This window comes from Passer domesticus, chromosome Z, assembly GCF_036417665.1.
Source record: "Passer domesticus isolate bPasDom1 chromosome Z, bPasDom1.hap1, whole genome shotgun sequence".
In the NCBI taxonomy this organism is placed as follows: domain Eukaryota; kingdom Metazoa; phylum Chordata; class Aves; order Passeriformes; family Passeridae; genus Passer; species Passer domesticus.
Window position 1 is genome coordinate 74,507,530 of NC_087512.1, and position 14,211 is coordinate 74,521,740.

The following is a 14,211-nucleotide window of genomic DNA, read 5'->3' on the forward strand; positions in this document are numbered from 1 at the left end:
CATTATTACTTTTTGGGTTGTGACTTACAAAAAAACCCCCAAAAAACCAAACAACTATTTAATATACATGCCTACATACCTCTCACACCTCTGCTGCAATGCTCTCTCTCCCTCAGGGGTTCAGCTGCCTGCATCCAACGATTCAAGACTGAGCTCAAACACAGTAAACTATATAACTTTGACTTAGAAGAAGCTGTAAGAAAACAGCTAAGTTGTGAGAAAGACTTGTGACAAAAATATGTAGAAGGATAAGAAATGAGACAGGAGTTGGAAGTCTAAAATAGAGATCACTAGCTGCTCAAAGACACATGGCAAAGTAATTAGTCAAACAGAGAGGTAAAAAAAATCTGATAAAAAAAGGTGAAGGTGGGAGGGTCACTGCCAGTCATTACTGCCAGTCATTGCAAAGTACAAGTGCTGGAGGTGAAAGCAAACAATTCAGCAACACTGTGGATTTGCCCAGAGCTGTTGAAGCAGATTCTTCTCCTGGCTGAGGTCTGTCTAGACAACAAAGACTTCTAAGCATATTTATTGTCAGCCCCACTGCTCATGAAGACTAGACTACAATCTGTGACTGCTAGCCACTACTTGGTAACTTCGTACTTTTGCATGTAGCTGTGCAAAGTATGTGGCTACAGGTAAGATGCTCAACTAAGCCGACCTGAAGAGGGAGGTAACAGACAAATGGAGACAAAGTCAGCCTCAACACCTCCTGCCTGAACGATGAAGACTGAAAACAAGATCATCAACCTGCAAATTACACTGACATTGGGAGACTTAAACTCACTAAATAGGAAAAATATCCATTACCCATGGTTGTAAAAACATGGAAATTACCATTTCCTAGATAAAATTCCTTCCTTCCCAACAGAAGTTTTAGAGATGTAAAGTTATTCAGAAGTGATACTCTCCAAAGCAAGTCCTCAAATTAAAAGCCTGGAGACACTGAAAGTGTATTAGGTTTGTTGCTGCTGGTTTGCACCTATGCTACACTGATCAGAATGAGTACAAAAAGATATATTCTCCTTTAAGAAGATAATAAAAGAAACACCAGGCATGTTTTTGAGCCTGGCAGACACTCCCAAGTGTAAGAAACCAACATGACAGAAATAATTCAGATATCAGATATCTACACATTCACTGGAGAGTACAGTCTTTCTTCTGCATTTCAAAGGTTGTACAAAGCTGTACACCTGCAGACAATATGTTTAAACTAGGAACTGATTATATTTAAGAGATGTATAGTAGCTTTCATATAAGAAGTCCCAATTCAAACTTCTCCATGCCTGAGCCATAATTACGATTTTGTAAGTCAGTAAACTGAGACAGGCTTTAGAAAGTCATTAACAGTTCTCTACAATAAGACTGACTGTGCCAAGATAACTTGATAGTTCTGACTGCTGTTGTACTGTGCCCATTGTATTACAATGTTTCCATGGATTTAATCAGTGCTTATGTATGCTTAAATGACACTATTTGCATGCTACAAAGAAAGAGACAGACCCAAGCAAATAGATAATGAACACAGAACAAAGATCCTGGATGAACAGGACAGACTGGAACATTAGCTATAAAAAAGGACTAAAATTTGCTGCATGAATTAAGCAATTCAAGACATAACAGCTTGCTCTGTAGATAACACAGGAACCAGTCATCAATCATCAAAACAAATTGCTGCTGACTGCATACATTTCTAGTGTTTGTAGTAAGGTGTTACTAACACATTTTATGTATCTGTGAGAATACCATACATGCATGCAAATGGTGTCATCCCTGAAGAGCAGTTATTCAACTCAGTTATTTTCTTTTAATTTCTTTTTTTGGCATTTAATGCTTTTACATGAGAAAAGACTTCAAGTATGTACTTGAAGTACATACAAAAAATGTACTTCAAGAAGGGAAATATTCTTATTATTTCAATACTCTTCCGTGCCATAGTTTGACAGATACCAAAGAAACCTAAAGTCTTCACTGATATCACTGGCCTGTTAAAGTAAAGCTAAACAAAGCCTTGATGCAAAGTTGCATGATGCCATAAATGACCTGTGAATGCAGAAGAGGAGACAGAAGTACAGCAGTTGAAGCCCCTCCACCCTGTGGCAATGGCAACTCATGTCAGACCTCTAAGTGCACACAGGCAGACATCAGCCCCTACCTAATAAGTGATGCAATGACACCCATGGTAATCAAGGGGTAACAGGCATCAGAAGGAGGACAGAAAGGGGATTAGCTGTAATCCCTCCTCCCAGCATTACCACTCTTCAATTTCATCTATTATTGTATCATAAACCTAACCTAAACAGTAAAATTCCTTGGCTTAAGATGTGAGGAAGACCTCTGGAAAAGTCTTGACAAAGATAAACACAGTTAGACCTCAGACTGTTCACAAAGGAGCTTGTAGCTTTAAGCTTTAAGAGGAGGTAAACCTACCAACAAGTAAAAGCATAAAAAGCAACGGGGGGAAAAATCCAAACCAAGAACAACAAACATGGCAGGGACATCACCTGTTATCAGCTATTTGAGTTGTTAGTACTGGGGTCAGTTAAAGGTGGCAAGTCAGCAACCTCAAGCACTTGCTTCAGGACACATGGAGGCTGACCTTCCTTGTTCAAAACACTAGTCCAGCCAACAGTGATGTTCTGGGGTTTGAAAGGGCATTGTTACAATTTGGGAGTGGAGTGGTGGGGATGTAGGGGTTTTCTGTCACTGCTACAGAGCATGAAGGGAAATGCAGGTACGCATAAAATAACACTTGGCAAATGAACACTCAGTAATCTATAGGGTACTGGCATCTTCCATAAAAATGGCTCAATACTTACTGTGCACACATGAGGCCAGTTCTCAAGCTGATAGAGCACTTCTGTGCTAAGGTCCTCCCAGTACATTTCCCGATATATCTGAGGCATCTTCGACAGTCTGACACCACTGCTGTACTTGCTCAGCAGCTCCTTAATGCGACTTTGAAGTTCATGGACATCGGCAGCAGAAGAGCCAGGGGAAACAGCATGTGTCTCTGCAGTGGATGTATTCAAGCTATCTGTTGAAAAGAAATTACAGCCTTGAAGTAATTTTGAAAAATTACAGCCTTGAAGCCCTACAAACAGAAAGCTAGATCATTACCTCCATACTTAAAAACTAAACATGGGAGCTGCCAGCATAGCACCAACTCTAAAATGTGGCTCTCCTGCCAAGCATGGCTGGTTCAGTCACTTCCTGTGGCAAAGAACTATGGAAATCTCAGACATTAAGTAACTACCTAAATATGACTTTTCAATCACTGTAGTTATTTTCATAAGATGTTGCTAGGTATTACTTCTGAAGGGATTCTGGAAGAGAATACAGAACTGTCAGCCCCACTGCAGCTGAGAGACTAAGGTAGTATCCCAATAGGGGCACAGGATAATTTCTTTATGAGTACAAACACCACAAAGATATTGCACAACACCAAGAATGTTCTTCTGTATAAATGGGTGGACAAATCAGACCAATTATTTGCCCTTCATTCCAAGATATGTCCTGAGGAAACGAGTTTCATACATTGTGCGTAGGAATTAGGCACTCATTATTCCAGGGGCAGGTTCACATCACTAGCTTACCTGCTGCCTCACCTCTACTCCCCTTCTCCCTTTGGTGGGGTATATTTGCTACCAGACCAGAAGCTTCACAAATCAAAGAAAGCAACCATCATTTTGCAAGCCCATCAGCTGCACAGCTGTTGAGCCACACAGGCAGAGGAGTATTTGCTGGACAGATACATTAGTAATGCTGCTTACTCCTGAAAGCCAGGATTTCATCCTTATACCAGATTCCTACCCCACTGGTGAAGTTAAGCTTAAGCCTCCTGTTCCCAAACTCCTCACACTGGCTTTGTGATTGGCTTTGACACTTACTGCCCAATGTTTTTCCTACACTGAGAGGCAGACAAGCAAACACACATTTCCTCAGCACAATGAAATAAGAGGGAAAAGGTTCACTCACAGAACTTGATTCCTCATCCAAATCCATCTTCATTCAAAACAACTACTAAGATGGATTTTTTTTTAAGATGACACCTGAGTAGTCAACAATCTGAGTAGTCAACAAATCATTTCTCAATGGGCATACCATTTGAGTCTGTGGAAGAGCTTCTGGACAGGTGAACTTGCAACTCCTTTTGAAACCGTGGTGGGACAGTCAGTCTCTTCTCAGATCTAGAATTGGAAAGAAAATTGCTTAAAATCACTCTTCTGTCTCTAAATAAAATTCCATTTGTTTTTAAGACTTATACATGAAATAAAATGCATTCCACACATTCCATACACTCCTAGAAGGCCTCCTGCACAAGATGAATAGCCACAATGTCCTTGTCAGGAAGACAACCTGATCAGCAGTAACAGGACAGATCAAGAGGTGGTTTCTAGTTTTTACTCATTTTTCTCACTATTGTGAGAAACAAAACACAGTAAAAAGACATTAGCAAAGGGAAAGTGTCGGAACCCAGGACATCTCTCTGGATGCCCTGGATGTCTCAAAGCCCTGGCAGGGGCTCGGAGACCCTGGCAGGAAGCCAAAGACACCTGGAAATTCAATCTTAATTCATAGAGCAAATTGCCAACCTTATATAAAGAATTACAGGCCACAAAAGTTTAAGTAGCATAGTAGTAGCAATCACAGGGTGAAGGGAAAAACTTTGGAACCCTGTACAGGGGGGTTTTGTATGTTGTACAGGGGGGTCTAGAATTCTGTACATGGGAGTCAGGATGCCCAAGATGGAGGAATTTGGGCATGCCCTGTCCTTCTTCTTTCTTCTCTGTGGCATCCATGTTCAGGATGATGTTGGCATGTGTGGATTGGTTCATAGAAAGAGTACACTTGCCAACAAGGGCAAAAAGTATTTGAAATAGAAGGTAAATATCTAATACGTAGTTTTCACTATAAAAGAGACAACCGCCCCGTGGGCGGGAGAGAGTGCCCTTGGCTGTCTTGCTGATCAGACCTCAGCTGGACAGACAGAAAAACTTTGTAGATAAGGAGCAATAAACTCAACTGAGGACCAAAAGCAAGAGTCCAGACTCCTTCTTCAAAGTGCAGCCTGCCCAGAACCACCTTTTCCCGTGCTGGGGCAGAGACGAATAACAGCCGACCCCGACAGGAAAGAATTTAAGGTCTTTTTGTGGATGCTGCTGGTTACATTGTTTAAGAGATTCTCCTCAGAAGATCTTTCCCAACAAAAGCACACAAATATTGTGCTTGCAGGTCTTCTTCTGGGATCCCCAGAAGAACACAGACTTTACTGGGGAATACAGACACCAAAATGAGCTCCTGACACTGAAGAGGGCACAGCACCGTGTAGCTCACAAAGACCTGGAAAAAAATCAGCTGTGGAATAATTACATACACTGCAAGCAAAAGGGAACAAGAGTTGACAAAGGGAATTCAAAGACTAGGCAACATCTCCATCATAGCACAGCAGGTTGCTCTAAACCAGGCATCTCCTGACCAGAGCAGACCCTGAACATGCACTGGGCAGGCTTTGTAGAAGATCTCTGCCCAGGGGCCAGTTCTGGAATTCAGAGACAACAGTGGAACAAGCCATAAACCTCACCAGCTGCAGAAACACCAAAGGTGATTTTCACAGCTTCACCTGGACTCTGAGAAGGTAGGACAGCAGTTCAAGTATAATGCTGTGGCTAGTCGCAACAGGAAGTCAAGACCAAGAAGCCCTATGTGTCATCACATTGACTTTTAATCAGAGCATATCCATGAATCAGAAAGAGACCTCCCACATTCACATGTCTTCTAAGAAGCATGTTAAAAGATTTAACATTAATTTGTCTCCCCTTTTGTCACACCAGCTTTTATGCTGTTCTTGTTAGGTGAAACCATGGCTCCTCCATCAGCTACGGGGTATCACTTGTACCAAAGACCATACTTCTCTTCTGAGTCATGTCTCACAGCACTAGCTCTGAGAACAAACACTGCCCAGCTCAGCAATTTACAAAACAGTAGCCATGGCCAGAAGTGCTAGGCAGCAGCAGATCAACTACAAGCACATTTACAAAACTCAGAAAGTACAATAGCAAAGTCACCCACCCAAAATCAAAACTTACACTCGCACCTGGTACTTGCTGGGTAACTGAAATGCCTCTTACAACACTTCATCTGCACTACAGAAAAACCCTCTACTTTCTGGGCACACCCCAGATGCCCACACAAAGCAGCAACAGTCTCCTCTTAGAAGTTGGCTGTGGCTGCCCAGGCAGATGCTGCGAGAAATCCAGGATTCCACTTTGTATGTGTACCTACCAGTATGGACAAATCTAAGCTGAACAAATACTCAAGCTCAAAAAGTCCTCTTAATGAAAGCAGACTCAAGAGAGACCACCACCTTTGCTAGGCAGAAAGAAAACAATCCTGTGAAATAGCCCCATGAGTACTGGAGACTGTCATGCTACCCCTGCCTGCCAACAGGAATCCATAGCTGTGCTCTAGTCCTCTGTGCCAAAGACACTTGTATCACCTTAAGCCCCACATCAGGTGACACAAATGATGTGACTGTAGGATAGGCCTGTCAGAACTGCAGGCAAGTTCTAGTGAGGAAGAGGACAGATGTTTCCTGCTTAAGCCATCCCATGTGAACACCCTGGAAAGGAAGCTGGAACAGAGGATGGATGATTCCCTTCTGCCGCACGTAAAAGCTAATTGGATTTGGGATCCTCTCAGTATTAAGAGACTTTATGTAGGGTCTTCCTGTCCTTTCTGTTGTGGTTCAACAGTTTCCCACAACGTGGTGCTGGCATCAGCTTTGAGCCCAGCCATCACCAGTTCTGAGTGCTGCAATCAGACGAGTGTCGGGTGACGTGCTGCTTGCTCATGCAGATCATGGTGGTCGTACATCTCCAACAGCAAGATGGGATACGGCCAGACAGTGCCAGGGCCAACATGCTTCCCTTCAGTTTACAGGTATGGATAACTCAGCTACTTGCAAGGCCTCATGTTCCTCAGCTGTTAGAAGCCTGCTCCCAGGAAGAGGCATCCTAGCCACACCAGCAGCCTGGCCCTTCACAAATGCCTGACCAGCCATGCAGCCCTGCCAAGTCCCCACGCGTAGCTCCAGCTGAGCAGCTAGTCACGTCTCACTGCCACACATCACTGCCTCACAATGAAGGGAGCAAGGCCCTTCCCTGCCAATTGCCTTATCTTGGCAAGGCCCATGCCACCCCAATCTGCTCTCTGACCCTTGGACAGTGCTATCTAAGCAGCAAGGCCAGGTGGTGGCCAGCAGCAAATGGCTCCTGCTGCTTCAAGCAAGGGGGTCACCAAGCACCTGAACCTGTTCTCATCCATGCTGCTGCCTTCCAGCCTCAAGGATCTCTGCAGTTAGCCTTACCAGCAAGGTCTCTCCCTGCTTCTCAGAGTCCACAGCAACATAGTCAGAATAAACCTCAGAGACTGCTGCTATAAAGACAAGCCTCAGACCCTGCAACAGCATCTGCAAAAAACCTTGGACAACTAACTACCTTCAGCATTTCTCTGTTGTCATGTGAATGTGAGAGAATTGGGAAGACAAACAACCTGTTCCCTTTCTCCTACGTGCTACACAGGGGCAAGCCCCTGAAGCTGTGATCATAAAAATCTCTGAAAAAAATAAAGCACTGCAGAGGTGGGACATAAACTTTGGCAGTCACAAGAAAACCACCATTTCCAGCCTAACTGAGGAGCTTCACTACATGGTACTGGGTGGAGCACCTGTCAGCATCCAAAGTCTGTCACTGTCAGGACATTGTGTCAAGGCAAGGAACACACATCTGCCATAGCACTACAGATGGTCAACAGAAAAGGAGAAAACAGAGATCCCTATGTGCAACCATGAGAGCATGGGTGTCCTTTCCTACAGTGAGAGTACATGGAGGGGCAGGGTGGGTAACAGGAAGTCAAAAACTGCACACAGATAACAGCTCACTCCAAACTGGGAAGTAAGGCAGAGACAGTCAGTTACCCTCAGGACTTGTCTCAGTCAACCTGACCTGAGAAGGCTCAGCCACTCTCATAGGCAAGTGCTGACATCCCTGCTGGAATAGTGCCCTCAAGCCTGTGCCAGATAACTATGAGGCTGCTGCCAGCCCAGGATTTTTGGGGATGCTGTTCATAACTCCACTCACTGCACGTTGTTTTTTGAAGTCAGGACCTCCTGGCTCAAAGAAGCTCTCCGTCCTGCAATTCCCAAAGTACAAGCAACTACAACGGTTCAGGAGGTACAAAACGTCCCCAGCAGCAAGGACACATGGATCTTGCCAGCCCTGCTTCAAACTGGCCAAGTTGAAACAAATTAACAAAAGAATCCAGTCACATACAACCCTGTATTCACAGGGAATATGAACCGCATCTCCCTGAACTCTCCCTTCACTATGTACCCTAGTTAACAGGAGAGCATTTGGACTCTGCAAGAGCACAAGATGTCTCCTCCTCCAAAAATACATGGGCCAAACCAGACTTTACTTGTAGCTTCTCCTACAGTGCAGAGCAGAAACAGACAACAAAGAGAAAGGCAGAACACTTACCTAAAAGGAGCTCAGGAGAGACTGTCAGAGATGAACAAAGATAACACAAGATGGAGCAGACTACATTAGGTAGGAATAGCCAGAAGAGGGGTGACATCTACCTAATTTTATTTCACATATTACAAATCTTTAAATGTGATAAAATACATCCTGTATTTTCCTTACAGTAACTAATTTGGAGAAAACTCTTAAGTGCTCTTTTTGCTTTGCCTGAGGCAAAGTGCCTCTGCCTTTTAGAGAAGTACCACTTAAAAATATCCAACTCATCTGCACACACAGAAAAGGGAAGGCCCAAGCACAGCTGCTCCTACTCCTTTCTGAGTCACAGCAGGATAGCTTGGTCCCTCTCTCCTCTGCACAACAGACCCCAGATGGCACATGGAATTCATGCAGGTGAGTGGGGCAGGACATGCCTGCTTTCTGTGGATCCTCCAGAAACAGCAGGCACTGCAGCAGGATTAAGCTGTTGAGCTGCTCTGGGCCACCTCACAGCTACGCCACCGTGGAAGTGGCACGCCACTGCCATTTCCATTCAGCACCAGGCTGGCTTCCAACCCAGCCCGGGCTGGAGGCCTCCCCCTGCACAGGATTACTGCCACAATCACAGCTCCGGAGGACTTAGCACAGCCACAATGAGCAACAGCAAACACTTTCTCACCACCGTCACCTGATGGCCCAGGGCAGCCGAAAACAACACAGAAAGAAATGATGGGGCAGCAGCTGACTAAGCCAGTGGGATTAGAGAGGCTCAAACAGGGCTGAAAAGCAGCATGTACTGCTAACCCAGCAGAACTGCAGCTCCAGCCCTCATCCCAGTTCACCCAAACACGGTCAGCTGGCTCCTGGCTCCGAGCACGCCGAGAAGGGGCACAAACACTGACGCTGCAACACAGAAGTCAGGCAAGAGGGAAAGGGCAGCCACCTGCACACAGCCTCACCCTCAACACGCACATCACCTGCTCCTGCACACAAATCTGCTTCTCCTGCTTTCTGTCACACCAGCCACAACAGCTCCTGAGCTCAGGCAACAGCTCCACACTCCCTTGCTGTGACACCTTTGGCCACATTTCTCTGAAACATGGGAACAGGCCAAGAGCACAGGGTAGCTAGCTATGGCACCACCCAAAAAGGCAAAACATCACCTGTCTCCTTCCTGGGTACTATCCCATATTCAGACTTCACCTGCTGCAAGGGCAGAGGCCCGGATTCCCACTGGATCCCAAAAGACACTGCTTGTATGGCAGCATCTAAGGGTCCATCACACTTAATTTCCCCTCACTTGTGCGCGTGCAAACACACACACACACACACACACACACACACACACTGACCTGTTTACCACAGTGACATGCCTCTGCATAGGGATTTCTTTAGGTGGTCCACTCCCAGCAGCTGAAGGTAAGGCAGATCGGGCACTCTCCACCACAGGTTTCACACCTCCACATGCCACTTCTCTGCCTCGGGGCAGGCGAGGAACAGGCCTCTTACTGCCTTCTTCTGGCATGTTCAAAGACCGGGGCTGCCGCAAAGTTCCTTTGGGCTTTCCTAAAGAGTTTGCAGAAGCAGGCATGAGTAGCATTCTTTTCCACGCAGTCTACCTCCACCTCCCCGGGCACCTCCTCCACTGCATCCAAAGGGTTTCTTCTCTACTCTGGTTTGTGCGCACCTGAACTCCCACCACACAGCAGAGGTGACCAAGTTACACCCACAGAGGAACACGCCAGCATTCAGGACACAACAAGGGATAAACAAGCTCTTGGTCACTTTGCTGTTTATATGCTGGATGTGCCACATCAATTTTGGAGATTTCAAACACTTCTGAGGGGATTGATGTGCAAGACAGTTAATCAACCTGCCTTTATAATTCCCGTCATTTAACTGTGATATGAGCCACTAGCTCAGCCTCCCAACTGGCATCCTTATAGAAAAGCAAGAAGCAGCAAACACTTCATTACAGACAACAGGGGACCACACACACTATGAGACCCACTGTTGTTCCAAGCTGCCAACCTGCAAGCAAATGGGTCCTGCCTGGGCTTAATCCTGGACTCAATTCCAGAGAGTCACACAACAGCACAGCAGTGAAGAAAACCTGACCCATACTTTAGGAAAACACTGCTACAGAAGCTTATGCAAAAGGTAAGAAGTAAAAAGAGTTTAAAATGGGCATCAGAACTTTTGTGGCACTGTCACACTGGCATCAGCAACAGGAGCTGCTGAGACAGCCACAGATGATGCTACAGGGACTCCTTCTCACTGAGGGAATGGTTCAATCCTCCCATTCCACAACAGGCCAAGGCCAGCCTTAAAGAACATGCAGGCTTATTGCCACATTTCTTGCCTGCATCCCAACTGTGTTTCTCACAGAAGCAGGAGCAAATGAAAGTGAAGCCAAGCATCCTACAAGGACTTTGTTTTCCAAGATCATTCACATCCTGCATACACACCTGAAAAGGGCTTTCTCTCTGGTCATGGCTTTCAGATATAAGCATCCTTGTCAAGAACACTCATCCTCCCAAGAACTCTTCACTTGGACCCTGTAACCTGTGGCTGTAGGTGACACACCCTCACAGCCAAGACTTTTGTGCAGCAGCTGCACAGTTCATCCATAAAGGCAGGCCCTCTAGAGCTGCTATGGCTTACCTGATAAACTGACTGGAGATGTGTTCTTCAGCCTCATCTGACAGTTCACCTGCCGGACTGTTTTCTTCTTGGAGCTTCTCTGTCGGGCCACCAGTTGAGCAACTCGTACAGTTTCATTGCAACTAACAGCATGGCAAATTACCTTGTTGGAGCAGGAAGGGGACAGGGGAAAAAGCAGTCAATGAGACCCATGCTCATCCACAGCCCTTAGAAACATTTGTATCCCTTTCCAAGCCTGTAACTGTTGAATCATGTAGGCCAGCAGGCAGTTCAGGAAAGGCTTCAGCAGCGGACAGGGATCTTGGAGATCTCACTCTCCTTTTGTGAAACCCCAAAAGAAATCTCAGTGAACCTCAGAAATCAGCAAACCAGACAGCCAGAGCCTCTCCATCACCTTTCTACATTAGGTTGGGCCCCTCTGAGAAACAGCCTGGTTTCCATCTCCCATTCCACAGGCCCACAATCTTGCTTTGTAGCTCTGGGAAGCCACGGGGTTGCAGCCTGTCCTTGTTCCTCCTGCCATGGCTCACAAGAGGCTCCGGCACCATGCTGACCCTGTGGAGCAGGGTTGCCTTTGCCCTACTTACTGAAGAAACCGCACAACTATCCTGGCTGCACCACCCGCCTCACAGGCACTGGGCTGGCCCCCAACAACAGCCCAGCCTTGAAGAAGCCCATAAGTATCTCCCTTCCCAACTTCATGGCCTCTTGCCTCAACATCCAATTACCACAGGCCATCCTGTGGATGGACACAGGAACTTAGCCTTGGCAAGACACCAAAAGGTGTGCCTAGCACGCACTTTGCATGAAAAGAAGATGAAAGCCCAAACTTTTGGGGCATTCAGCTGCTGCAAAGGCAGCTGGGTGAGTACTCCTCCAGGATTCCATAAGGACACAGTTACCCCAAAAGCAGTTACCCCAAAAGCACTAAGTTAAAAATGGAAGTCTGTGGTCTCAGCCATGTTCGGTGGTGGTGGTAGAGGTTGTGAAACCCTGGCACTGCCCTTTCTCAGTAGTGCCATGGGGCCAATACTGCTACCTTGCTAGCCATGGCCCCCAAGGAACATCAGAGATGACCATTTTGCACAGGAGCAGGGCAAGAGAAACTCAGGGACTTCACCAGCGCCTCTGAAATTTAGCAAACAACAGCTCCAAAAAGGACAGGGCAACCCAAGTAGAAAAACAACAAAAGCAAGAGATTGCTAAGCAGCAACAGCTTGATCCAAGGATCTTCTCAAGTGGCCCAAGGTGACCCACACAGCCCAGGAAAACATGGGCAATGGATGATGGCACTAGAAACCAGGCAACCCCTCCAGCAGTGCCCTCCAGCTCATCCTTCCCCTTCCTTTTCCTCCTCCTCTGCTGCACACCCAGCACCTTTGCTGGGCTGGCTCAACACAGAGCCACTGCAGGCAGGGCCTCTCCTTCTGAGGGACAGCTCTCCTACCCCAGGAACTCCTGATTACAAGTCAGACAGTGTCCCTGCTGCACAGTCAGCACAGATAAAAACAGCAATCCAGCAGTCTCACCACTGTAGTGATTAAATGCCAGGAATCACGGAAAAATTAAGGCTGGAAAGCAAAGTCCATGTCATGCAGCATCTTTGCTCAAAGCAGCATCAACTAAACCTAGTAAGTCACGTGGTGGAATATCTTCAAGGACGAAGAACTCTCAACCACTCTGGAGAACTTCTTCCATTGTTTAGCCAACCTCACTGTAAAAAGTGGGCGGTTCAATGTTTACATGCGACTGCTTTCATTTTAGTCTGCTATCATTGTCTCTTGTCTGTTCGCTGAATACCAATGAGAACTGGAGATGGAGTCTGCCTCCATGGTTTTGTTTACTCCCTTTAACAGACATAAGGATAAGATTTCCCTTTTCCAGCACAAACAATCCCCACTGTCTGAGCCCTGCATCTAAGACATTATTTTCCATCCCCTTCATAATCTTCACAATCATTCCATGAACTTGCTTCAGTGTGGCCATGTCTGTCTCGTTCTGGGAAGCTTAGAAAAGGATGTGGTTTCACTGCTGCTGAGCAGAGTGGAATTATCACCTCCATTAGAGTGCAGGCAACTCTTCTTAATGAATCCCAGTATGCTGTTGGTCTCCCTTGCTACACATGGCACCCTGCCCACTGTGAACTTCATACCCACCAGAACTCCAGAGCATTTCTCTGCCAAGCTACTTTTCAGCTGGTCAACTCCAAAACTATACAGGAATACAGGTTTTTTCTTCCCCAGGTGTAGGACTCGGCATTTCCCTATACTGAACTTCACAGGGCTCCTGATGCTCCATTTCTCCACCTTCTTGAAATCTCTCAGAACAACAAGCACATCCATCTGCCCTGTAAGTCCTGATACTCCTGTAATCTACAGACTTGCTGAGGATGATCTCTGTCCCATCTCCTAGGTCATTCATGAACATGTTAGACACCAATTCCTGAGCATCTATTCCTACAGCACATCACTTTTAAGTTGTCTCCCAATGGGTTTTGTGCCACTTTTACGGAAGAAGATATTATAAACTCTACCAAAATTCAGTTAAACTACATCCAATGCTCTCCACTCAACCAATCATCTCAATTTGGAAGGGTATCTATTTGGTAACATATGATTTTCTCTTCGTAAATCCATACTGACTTGCCTTCTGGTCTTTCAAGTGGCTGGAACAGCTTTCCAGGATTAGACGCTCAACAACTTTCCAACAATTCAATATCAGGCTGATCTTCCCACCCCACCCTTCTTGGTGAAGGGTGGTGCTTTCTTTCAGTCCTCCAGCACCTCCCACAATTACCATGACCTTTCCAAGGTAACTGACACCTGTGGGTGCACTGCAATAAACTCATGGACTTATGCACATTCAGTTTTTCCAAATGCTCCCTACCTTAATCCTCCCCAAACAAGATCAGGACTTCCTTGCCCTGCACTTTCCTCTGCCTATTTCCATAGTATCTCTATACCCCTTCCAGGTCACCCAATTCTGCTTCTACCTCCTGTGTGCATGCTCGTAATGGTAGATTTAAGTT

The 14,211-nt window shown here is 46.0% G+C and overlaps 1 protein-coding gene across 3 annotated transcripts in view; it reads right to left on the bottom strand.

Moving 5' to 3' along the window:
* Positions 1-14,211, bottom strand: part of TDRD7 (tudor domain containing 7) — a 47,597-nt gene that overhangs the window by 24,096 nt on the left and 9,290 nt on the right. For all 3 annotated transcript variants that reach the window (XM_064403097.1, XM_064403099.1, XM_064403098.1), the window contains exons 3-6: positions 11,184-11,325; positions 9,872-10,085; positions 4,105-4,190; positions 2,820-3,037 (exon numbers count right to left, since the gene is read on the bottom strand). In XM_064403097.1, coding sequence (XP_064259167.1) covers positions 2,820-3,037; positions 4,105-4,190; positions 9,872-10,085; positions 11,184-11,325 — 660 coding nt within the window. The remainder of the gene's footprint in view (positions 1-2,819; positions 3,038-4,104; positions 4,191-9,871; positions 10,086-11,183; positions 11,326-14,211) is intronic.